At 34.0% G+C, this 10,867-nt stretch overlaps 3 protein-coding genes across 3 annotated transcripts; all 3 read left to right on the plus strand.

Annotated features, from left to right (window-relative positions):
- Positions 1 to 820: 820 nt before the first annotated feature.
- LOC107484932 (expansin-like B1) lies at positions 821 to 3,176 on the plus strand. Its single transcript, XM_016105487.3, has 3 exons — positions 821 to 1,028; positions 2,226 to 2,332; positions 2,497 to 3,176. The coding sequence occupies exons 1-3, from the start codon at positions 899 to 901 to the stop codon at positions 3,004 to 3,006; spliced, it is 747 nt and encodes a 248-aa protein (XP_015960973.1). The 5' UTR covers positions 821 to 898; the 3' UTR covers positions 3,007 to 3,176.
- Positions 3,177 to 7,240: 4,064 nt separating this feature from the next.
- Positions 7,241 to 8,167, plus strand: LOC127741655 (kinesin-like protein KIN-5C). The gene is made up of 2 exons (XM_052254645.1): positions 7,241 to 7,339; positions 7,485 to 8,167. Exons 1-2 carry the CDS (start codon positions 7,269 to 7,271, stop codon positions 7,684 to 7,686), a joined length of 273 nt encoding a protein of 90 aa, XP_052110605.1. The 5' UTR covers positions 7,241 to 7,268; the 3' UTR covers positions 7,687 to 8,167.
- Positions 8,168 to 9,299: 1,132 nt separating this feature from the next.
- Positions 9,300 to 10,305, plus strand: LOC110279833 (uncharacterized). Its single transcript, XM_052262344.1, has 3 exons — positions 9,300 to 9,615; positions 9,646 to 9,940; positions 10,021 to 10,305. The coding sequence occupies exons 1-3, from the start codon at positions 9,350 to 9,352 to the stop codon at positions 10,132 to 10,134; spliced, it is 675 nt and encodes a 224-aa protein (XP_052118304.1). The 5' UTR covers positions 9,300 to 9,349; the 3' UTR covers positions 10,135 to 10,305.
- The last annotated feature ends 562 nt before the right edge of the window (positions 10,306 to 10,867 follow it).

Below are 10,867 nucleotides of genomic sequence, written 5' to 3' on the forward strand. Positions count from 1 at the left end.
TTTACTGTTATTATTATTATAAGTCATCAAATCAAATATGCTGGTCTAATTAATTTGGCTTTGTCTATTATATTGTAGAATTTGCCATATTCAAAATCAACAAAGTTTTTCACCGACGACCGAAAAGGAGAGAGGGAATGTTTACCGCGTACTAATGTATTATTATATAAATTTATTAACTATTACACTCTAACGCAAATTGCTTCTTATTGTTATCACCCTTTTTTGAATCTTATTATTACGTATTTTATGATGTTATTCAAATAACAAAAGTCCAATCACATACAAGTTTGGATATTTTATTTTATCCGAATGGGTCAAAATTTGCTACAAGCTAAGATAATTATGCCATCGTCCACAATATCCACATACCACATACGCTACGTCATTCTTCTAACTTCTAATCTTTCCCGATTCCTCATTAGCCGCCCAACAAGGGTCAAGAAAATAATTTCAAAACATAAACTATTAAAATAATACTCAAAAATTTTATGTTGCTACAAAAATAATTTTTAAAAATATGAGCCATAAATAAATTTTAAAATTACTTAAAAATATATTAAAAATAACAATAAATATTATATATTTTTTATAAGAGAATATAATATATTTAATATTAAATTATTTTTTTTGTATTTTTTAAATTTTTTATAAATTTATTTATTGTTCGTATCTTTTCGTGTTATTTCTTTTTAAAGATATAAATTTTTAAGTACTATTTTAGTAATTTACCCAATTAAAAGATATAGACTAATTCAAAATCGATGTTATATCTAACCCCCAAGCTAAGGGGTACTATAAATATGGGTCTTTATGGTTGCCACCCATCGTCACAAACAAAGCCTTCACTCATAATTGCATTTAACTTGTTCATTTCTGAGCTATCTTAGCTTGAGACATGGAGCTTAATTTGAAGCGCCAGATCGGAATTTTTTGTGTTCTATTGATCTTACCAGCACTATGCAGTGCTGCGTTTACAAAATCCAGAGCAACATTTTATAGTACCTCTGATGGTTTAGGGACTCCAAGTACGTTAGTTCCATCTCCACTCTTCCAACCAGCTAACTATTATATGCAGCTAAATGCATGCACAAATAATTATTCCCTTTTTCTTTCTCTTCCTTTTTTTGTCTTAGTTACTAGGCTAAAGTTACAAAGAGTATTTTATTTAACACGAATATATATTGTCATCTTTTTACTCTTTCATTTCCTCTCTCTCACTCTTAACTTTTTTTTTTCAATATTTTTTTTATAAAAAAGGTAAAAGGAGACAAAAGAATAGATAAAAGACTATCTATACTGGATTTAGGAGGTTTCTTTATTCGTTGTTTTATTTTGTAGGTGTGTTTTCTCAAATTAGGTTGTGTTATGTATACATGCAAAAATAAAAATTAGGGTATATACTCAAGAACTGGAATATATATATAGTCCTTAATATATACATGCATCTTAATACTCTTTTTGTTTACATTATTATCTTATAATTTTTTCCTATAAAATAAAAATACCCAAACATCAATTTTATTCATGTATGTATAAATTTATCCATATTTTAAACTTTTATGATAATTTATTCATTTTTTATAAATATAAAATTAATTTTTTGTAAGAGGAAAACAGTAATTTACTGTTTCAGTTAGGGACGAATATAAGGGGGCGAGTGGAGGTCTCGACCCCAACTTTTAAAAAAAAAATTAATAATAATAAGTTATTAAGTATGATTTAATTTTTTAAAAAAATTATTTAGTATTTAGTCTACTATAAATAAAAGTGAAGTCCAACTTAAATATTAATAATTTTTAATATAAAAACAGTATGTGATCGTTCTTCTTGATTCATTTGGTATTAATTTTCTCTAATTTCAACTGCTGCAACTAAGAGATTTTTTTTTCAAATATAAATATTGTGAAGAATAACTCAGAAACAAAATGAAAGATGATAACTTTCTTGCTAATTATCTTTTAATTATATTGAAAAAAATTGTTGAAAATTTTGACAAATTCTATTATCGATAAATTTTATGATACAAATGGACCACTTCATTAGTAAAACGTACACATATTTTTTGTACTTTAAAATATATTTTACACTATATAATTTTTTGTATAATATTTTAATATTACGTATATTATTAGTCCCCATGTCCGTCTCTAGTTTCAGTACTTAATAATAAATAAATAAATAAATAATATGATGATGATGGAATATATGTAAAAATATTATAGCTGGACGCTGTGGGTACGGCGACTATGGAAGGACGGTCCACGGAGGAAGTGTCGCCGGTGTGTCAAACCTCTGGAGGGATGGAGTTGGCTGTGGTCTTTGTTATCAGGCAATATTCTTATTCCTCTTCTTTTTATTAATAATAATAATAATTCTTAGTAAAATACAGTAAGATATATAGCTTCTTAAATTTAAAACTAACAATTGATTATGTTAGTCTGAACATGCATGGATGATTCACTTGTTCATCCTACTTTCAATTTTATATTTCAGGTGAGGTGCACAAACCCATCGCTGTGCAACAGTAATGGAGCATACTTGGTGGTAACAGACTACGGTGCAGGAGATAGAACAGATTTCATAATGAGCCCAGCGGCCTTCTCAAGTTTGGGAGTCAACTCAACAGCAAATGATGAACTCAGGAAACTAGGCACCGTTGATATTGAATACCAGAGGATTTCATGCAGTTACCCTGGCCAAAACATTGTCATCAAAATCAAAGAGAGTAGCACCAACCCTGGTTACTTGTCTATTGTACTTTTCAATGTTGGTGGAACATGCGATGTCATTGCTGTTCAGTTGTCGCAGTCGGGCAGCAACACATGGGTTTCTTTGCAGAGGGTGGACGGTGCAGTTTTTCAGATTTCAAACCCGCCAAGTGGGACCCTCAGATTCAGATTCCAAGTTAATTGCGGTTCTGGACTTGAATGGAGGCTCCCCAAGAATGACATCCCTGCTAACTGGAGGGCTGGTGCCACTTATGACACTGGCATTCAGTTTTAAATTTGTAAGAATAATAATGCATGATTTGTGTTTGTGTGCTGCTGCCTCATGTGATTTGTTTTGTTGTTTTTTTTTTTTTTGTGATGTGAGACTGGAAAATAATGGGGCTACTTGTCCGTCAAATATATGTATATGAAGAAATAAATGTGGTGCAATTTCTCCTTTCTTAATTCATGGTCATATGACTATAATTCATTCGTTATTGCTGTTAACTTTTATCCTTAGCGTTACTCGCTCATATCTGAACATTCACACATTTGACTTTGCATACAAGACCTCATCATTTGTGTAAGTGTCTGTTGAATCTCTGTTCTTGGTGGTAGAGAAAGCGGGTAAGAGAAGAGATATTATAAGAGCAGAGTCTGAGAAGTTTCTAATATAAATTCTGATTTAAGAATGATGAATATTATCTTGCTACAGATACATGTCATTACTTATATATTGGCTGCTGCTGTGCGAAAATGAAACTCGTACAACTGAACCGGCAAGTGCATTTGGTCGTCCAAGTAATACCTCACGTGAGTGAGGGTCGATTTCACGAGGATTGTCGGATCGAGCAATCTGTGGTTATCCTGCAGATCTTAGTCAGATGAATAGAAAGATAGTTGTTATTTGTTGTAGGCGCATAAACAGAGCAATAACGAAAAGACGTAAAAACAATGATAGGAAATCAGTTAAGCTCTCGGAGATGCTTATTCTTCCGGATTAATACTTCTTACTGACTACTTTAACAATGAATGATTCATTCAATGGCAAGGCTGTAAGTGATTATGCCAAGGGTAGTGGTCATTAATCTCCTCTGATCTAAACCAAACACCAGCCGTGATAGTTCAATCTAGAAGAGGGTGAAGTTCACACAATTTAATCTCTGGTGATCCTACTCAAAACGCCACAGACAAGATCGGATCTTCCGGATCGGAGAATGATGCTCAGTATTCTAGCCTTAACGCCACAGGGACCTCAATTACCCATGACTAACGAGATTTTACGTCACATATCCCAATTAGCCCAAATAACTTGTTGGAACCTGTGATGTACTCTCAAACTGTAGCTCAATACTATCTGAGTCAGGACTCGTAAAGAACTCATGTAGAATAAGGGGTCATACTCTCGTTCCACCCTAGATTTATAACGATGAAAAACGACAATATATCATAGAATAGAATGGAATCAAACATATATTAGAATAGAAAAGTAATAATATTAATCCATAGGAATGAACATAGCTCCTATCCTTAACCTAGGAGGTCTAGCCGCTCATATTTTACAGGAAATAAAGTGTGATAAGTTCTGAGAGACTGAAGATGAAAATCCTTAACAAGAGTGATCTTCCTTCTATTTATACTAATAACTAGACTAAGCTAAAGGTGCGAAAATCCACTTATGGGCCCACTTGGTGAGTGTTTGGGTTGAACTTGGCGTCCAACTTGAGTGAGTGGACGTTGAATGCCCACTAGGGAGGTAAATGAACTACATTGTGCTCCCTTGGTCAACACCAGTTTTGGGCGTTCAACGCTGACCTTGATCCTTCTTGGGCATTGAATGCCCATTTTAGGTAGTCCATTTCAAAAGAAGCTATAGACCATTATATATTGCTGGAAAGCCTTAAAAGTTAGCTTTCCAACGCATTTAAGCGAGCATCGATTGGATCTCTGTAGCTCCAGAAATGCTCGTTTGAATGCATGGAGGTCAGGATTTGACAACATCTGCTATCCTTTTTTTACTTCTAAATCAGACAATCATCTAAAATTATAGAAAAAATACAAAAGCTCAAAGTAGTATCCAAAATGTGAATTTTGCATTATAACCTACTAAAACATAATAAAACTTAACAAAATATAACTAAAAGAACATTAAGAAAACACTGTCAAAAAGGTATAAAATATCCGCTCATCAGAACACCAAATTTAAACTGTTGCTTGTCCTCAAGCAACCAAAAACAAAGTAGGACTAAAGAGAAGAGAAAGATACAATAAGTCTCAGAGTTGTTAATGAAGCTCAATTCCAAATAATTGAATGGGGCTATTAGCTCTTTACTTTTGAACAGTTTTGCCATCTCAACTTCCTTTGAAGCTTAGAAGTATTAGCATCTCTTGAAACTAGAATCCGGATGATATTATTGATTTCCTTCTTTTAGTTTTTATTAGTTCTTGAACACAACTTCTTTTTGGTGCTTTGCACCTTTGAGCCTAGCCGTGACTCTAAGCATTTTGTTTTCCCGTATTATCACCGGATACATAAACACAACAGGCACTTAACTGGGGGAACCCTTTAGATTCGAATTTAGCTTTGCTTAAATTCCCAGACAGTGGTCCCCAGAGATCTTAAGCGTACTCTTTAGCTTTAGGTCACGACTTTAACTGCTTAGTTCACTACTAGAAAATTAGTTAGTACAGACGGGTATTTCCAACGGATTTTATCCCACGGAAATACAGACGGAATTTGCGAGGGATTTTTTTCAGAAATAAAAAAATGAATTATCCTAAATTACAGACGGAAAGAAGAATCCGTCAATAATTTTTTTGGAAAAATTAATTTTTTTCTTGGAAAATGGTTACCGATGAAAAATTCGTTTGTAATTAAATGAATAAAACGCTACGTTTTATTAAATTTAAAATATTCCGTCAGAAAATATTAACTTAAACCTAATCTACCCCTCTCACTCTCGAGCTCCATTCACAAATAAACACAACTGCAAACTCCTACCTGTATGTGCTTCTTCCTCTCTCCGTCGCACAGCTGCTTCTTCTCTCCGTCGCACGAGCTGCTTCTGCCGCTGCCGCTGTCGCCGCTGCTTGCATCGCACGATCTCTCTCTGTCATTCCTTGCGTCACACGAGTTCCCTCTGCCACTGCTCTCGTCGTGTCTACTCTCATCGTCGCAGAGCTTTATTCGCCGCCGCTCTCATCGCATCTGCTCCCTCTGGCGCCTCTTCCATCTAATCTCAACAACTCGCTCTCTCAGTTCTTCTCGTAACCATCTCGAATTTTAGGTATATATATCCTGATTTTGTGATTCTATTCTTCGTGATAAACCTTAGGGCTCAATTTTTCTGTGCCAGTTTTAGCTAGGTTTATCATACTCTGCTTTTGTGCTTCGTAAAGCTGTAGGTTTACTCTAATTTTGATGAATTATTTTCTGCAATCGGAAGCTTTTTTTACCTAAATGCAATATTTTGTGTGATTCATGTGATTCATGTGATACTAATGTGTAACTTTATGATAGAATTGCTGATTGACAGGGTTGTTGAATTTCAAGTCAAATCTGCAGCACAACATCTGATTAACTGCAGGGTTTATCATACTCTGCTTTTGTGCTTCGTTTGAATCTGTAGGTCTACTCTGATTTTGATGAATTTTTTCTGTAATCGAAGCTTTTTGTTTGAATCATTTGCTTAGACGAACATTTAATCTGTTCTGTTCTGCTCTGTTCAAGTAATTTGTAATTTAATTTGACCTATTTGTTTGATAATTATTTACAACTTTCATTGTACGAAGAAAGATAGGCACAACTTTTTAAAGGGGTCTGTTTATTCTAAATGCATAGATTCAATCTTAGCATTGAATAAATAAAGGATATATCTGATCGCTCTCAAGAATTTGTTGATAAGCTTTTTGAAGAATAAAAAAAGCTTGAAGACTTTGCATCAGAGGCTGAGCAAACACAACTGAATTGTATTGCTGACTTTAAAAAGTCTTTCGAGGTTGTGATGTAAAATATTAATATTAATGCACTCTTTCTATGGTGGCTTATGGTGGTTGACCTATTCTTTACAGGAGCAATCAAGATCAGATTCAGAGAAGCTTATTGCGAATATGACCAGCTTAGTTTCTGATCACATTCGTCATCAAATGGATCTGGTCCGATTTGAGTATTACTTAGTCAATGTTTCTTAGTAAATCTTTCTTATTTGGGTTGGCAGTTTAGTTTCTTATGGACGATGATGAATTGTTCAAGTAGATGAAAAGCTTGTTGATCTTAGACAGAGCAGCATTAAGAACAAGGCTTTCTTGGATGAACATGTGTCACCAGCCGGAGAAATTGTGTCCCATGCAAAAAGAAATCGTAATCTTTTTGTGTGCAAGCAGAGAAAAGGATACTGCTGATTATTCTGCAGCAAAGCATTGCTGTATTCAGTTACTCATGCAACAAAGGTCAGTGGCTTGCCCATGGTTTCTTGATCAAGTCCTCCTTTAGCAAAATTTTTAGTGTCTTATTTTTATATCTGTACTGTAAATACCACTGGATCGGCTTTAGAGCATATGAAGAGGATTGATGATGCTGTAAATGAGAAAGAGTCCAAGCATATTTCTGCAGTAGTGTCACTAATCAGGTATCTATTGAATTAATTGTGAGAAACTGAGAATAACTGTCAGTAATGTCCATGCTTATTGAAAATGTGCTTCATTGAGTTGTAATCTGCTTTTAAACTAATACTTTTGTGATTAACTGATGTAATATCAATCACTTGTGTACAGTAATGCTTCTAATAGGAATGAACAACATGACATGGAGATCAATTCTGCTCATGTTGTAGCAGAGGAAAATGTAGGAAAGAACAGCAAGGATCTCTTTGAGCAGTTTGATGGTAAATGTATGGTTTCATTGCATAGCAAAATTGGTTGCAAAAAAGCAGCAAAATTCTTTTATTACTGGCATTCTGATGTGTGTGTCCATTAGCAATCTGGTTTTAGAACTCTACTCTTTACCATTTTAGCTTGTTTCATGCCTCCCACCATATTCAACCTGTTCCTGCCACAAAAGAAGAGGTGTGATTTCATTTTAAGCGTTTCTGTTTCTTCTTGGCAGTTTACTAATCTAACTCCTTGTGATAAATTTTGAGCTTCTACCATTTCTGGTTAGAAGATTTGATGTGAAGGACTATGAGACTGGGGTTTGGGAATCCTGACTGGAAGAGGACACATGAGGAGGCAGAAAAGACTGCAGTTGTGGTTACTACACTGCTAAAAATGGTGCTACTTGTGTTGGCAAAACCGTTATGGATGAATTGCTTAACAGTTTTTATTTGGGTAGGGACTCGATTAAGAGTTCTTTATTTTTGTGTACTAAGTAAAAAAACTTGTTCTGCTCAAATGTGAACTTGATCTGCTCAAATGTGAACTTGGACAGAATGGTAAATTAACTGAACTTGATCGACAATTATTACACACTGAAAATCAACAACTATTCATCTCTTCTTCAGTCTCTATCTTTCAATTTTTTGCTAATTTGAATTTCCTAAACTAGTTAATACTAGTTTGGAATCATTAATATCAGCTTTCTACTATCAATCTAATTCAGTTAATTCTAGTTTGTGTAATCATTTACTTCATCAATTTATTGCCATTTCCATTTTCAATATCTGATCTGTTTGTGTAAGAAATGAATGTGGTGGATAGTTTTTTAATTTTATTTTGATATTATTGGATATTAGAGAAATCATTTGCAAGTGTATAGCAGTATTAAGAGAGTTCTTGGTGATGCACTGTGAAACTTTGCTTATTGCTGCTTGGGTAATTTGGGATCAACGTGTTAGTTCCTTCAAAGGAATTTGCCAAGAAGCATTACCAAGATCTCAGGGAAAGAACTTTCTTCAATGAGCTCTGTGACTTCCTAAGCTCTGGCCCTGTTATTGCAATGGTTACAGCTTACACCTTACAACTTATAACTAACTCTTCCTCTTTCTTACCTTCGGAATCAAACACAAAACACAAAACAATATGTTATTGTTTCTAGAGGTCTGCAAAAATCTGCACCTAGAACTATTAGAGGTGATCTGGCTGTTAATGTTGGAAGGTATTGTTTTTGACAAACGCATTTTGATTTATTACAATTACACTAATATGTACGGATTAATATACATTAATCCATATTTTTATTAATTAAATGAGGTAATAATATCAAATGTGAGATTAGTCAAACTAGAAATTACATTGTAAAAAGTTTTTTATGGATACACAAAGAACCTATTATATGTTAACAACACCTGAGAAAAAAAATAAAAGATTTGCAATGGATGGTTGATGTGGATTAATTTTATAGTAGGCAATATGCTCTGAATGAGGATTTTCATTATTCGTTTAGAGATCACTCTAAGTTCAAATGTGACTCGATCTGCCATTTTTTATAAGCTCTTGTATATACAAACAACACATTTTTTAAATAATTGGTTTTCATTGGATTATGAAGTTGGCAAATTGTGTTGAAATTGGGCTCCCTGCATTGGTTATTCTGGTGATATTGTCCCAGGTATGTTACTTTCTTATGAGATGTCCTATTCTATTATTTTAATTGTATCAACATGTCCTATTTTAATGCTGCCACTTCCCTGCACCTATAATATATGCCAGAGTTGTGTTCATGTAGCAGCCAGTTTCCTTGTCCTAAACCTCCACTCAACTTAATAGCCTCAGTTCCCTTTCTTTGGGAAGAAAATCTTGGAACACCACTACCTAATTTCTCACTTTATTCTTCTTCACTAGATAACATTGTTTCCAATGATGAGAGTAGTGAAGCTATTACTGGCATGGAGCTTGAAACATTTAGGTTTGACATTGATGAATCAATGGAGGAAAAGTCATTAGTTGAACCTGAAGTTGAAACTATATTGTGGGCAACTTGCTCATAGATAAAGAGTTACACAAGCAGCTATGAAACAGAAAGGTCAAGACCAACTGGTGTCACTTTCTTAGAATGCCTATTTCCATTGTATCCACCAAAATCAGGCTTTCTTGAAAGGGATGAGAACTTTATGTTTTTGACTCAACCAGCAAAAGTAAAGGCAGAAGAATATGTTGATGATGGAGAGTGTACTAACGGCAGTGAGATGATGATGAAGAAGGTGCCAACACTTGGAGAAATAATCATGATGAGTAGAAGAAGAAGCTACAAAAGGAAAGCACTTCACATGGACTGGGATCATAATCCACCTAAGGTATTAGTATAGTACAAACCTTTCTTTCTATCAATTTTGCTTTCTAAACTACTGCTTTGATGATAATAATATTTGTGCAGGAAATAAGAAGAAAGGAAGATTTTAGATGCTTCAACTTTGTACGTGGCAACATAGTTGAGGGACTATTCAAGAGAAGCTACTTGCCGAGAATGAAACTAGTCAAGGCAAGGTAGAGGACAATGATAATAGAGCCAAAGCTCACAATATAATTTCTATTTTAATACTTAAATACACATTTTGGGTTTCAGTTTGTGGAGTGTGGAGTGTAGAACAATTAACTTGTGCTAATTAAAACAAGTTATAACTGTACCATATTTATTTTGTATGAAAACAAGTTTGAATAATTTATATTTATTTTGTATAAAAACAAGTTTATTTTGCCAACAGATTTAGAGACAGATTTTTCGTCTGTATTCAGAGTTTGGGATGATTTTCCAACGTTTTAATTATAAATAGAAAATCTATTGAAAAATGAGTTTCCAATTACCGACGAAAAATTCGTCAGAAAATTTGTCTCTAATTACCGACGAAAAATCCGTCGAAAAATCTTTCTCTAATTACCGACAGAAAATCTGTCAAAAAATCTGTCAGAAAGTTCGATGTTTCAGGGAAATGGAGAGGAGAATTTACTGAGGAAAAATTTCTCGGTAACTGGTAAAAATCCGTCGGTTATTTTTCGACGGAAAAAAATCCGTTGGTAAATAATTTTCGACGAGGCATTTACCGAAAAACAAAATCCGTCGGTAACCAAAAATCCGTCTGTAATAAAGACCAAATCTGTCTATAAATCTGTTTGTATTAAGCAATTTTCTAGTTGTGGTCTCAAGCTTTTTACTTGACACCTTCACACCGCAAGCATTTAGTTAGGGATAGCAGCTCATTTGAGCTTTTTAGGCCAATTTTGAC

This window comes from Arachis duranensis, chromosome 1, assembly GCF_000817695.3.
Source record: "Arachis duranensis cultivar V14167 chromosome 1, aradu.V14167.gnm2.J7QH, whole genome shotgun sequence".
Classification (NCBI taxonomy): domain Eukaryota; kingdom Viridiplantae; phylum Streptophyta; class Magnoliopsida; order Fabales; family Fabaceae; genus Arachis; species Arachis duranensis.

Excerpts from the sequence above, each read along its gene's own strand:
- LOC107484932 (XM_016105487.3), top strand. The coding sequence starts at position 899 with ATGGAGCTTAATTTGAAGCGCCAGATCGGAATTTTTTGTGTTCTATTG. Across the intron at positions 1,029-2,225 it reads TGATGGTTTAGGGACTCCAA|CTGGACGCTGTGGGTACGGC; the intron begins GTACGTTAGTTC and ends AAAATATTATAG. Across the intron at positions 2,333-2,496 it reads GCTGTGGTCTTTGTTATCAG|GTGAGGTGCACAAACCCATC; the intron begins GCAATATTCTTA and ends TTTATATTTCAG.
- LOC127741655 (XM_052254645.1), top strand. The coding sequence starts at position 7,269 with ATGAAGAGGATTGATGATGCTGTAAATGAGAAAGAGTCCAAGCATATT. Across the intron at positions 7,340-7,484 it reads GCAGTAGTGTCACTAATCAG|TAATGCTTCTAATAGGAATG; the intron begins GTATCTATTGAA and ends ACTTGTGTACAG.
- LOC110279833 (XM_052262344.1), top strand. The coding sequence starts at position 9,350 with ATGCCAGAGTTGTGTTCATGTAGCAGCCAGTTTCCTTGTCCTAAACCT. Across the intron at positions 9,616-9,645 it reads CCTGAAGTTGAAACTATATT|CACAAGCAGCTATGAAACAG; the intron begins GTGGGCAACTTG and ends GATAAAGAGTTA. Across the intron at positions 9,941-10,020 it reads GGGATCATAATCCACCTAAG|GAAATAAGAAGAAAGGAAGA; the intron begins GTATTAGTATAG and ends ATATTTGTGCAG.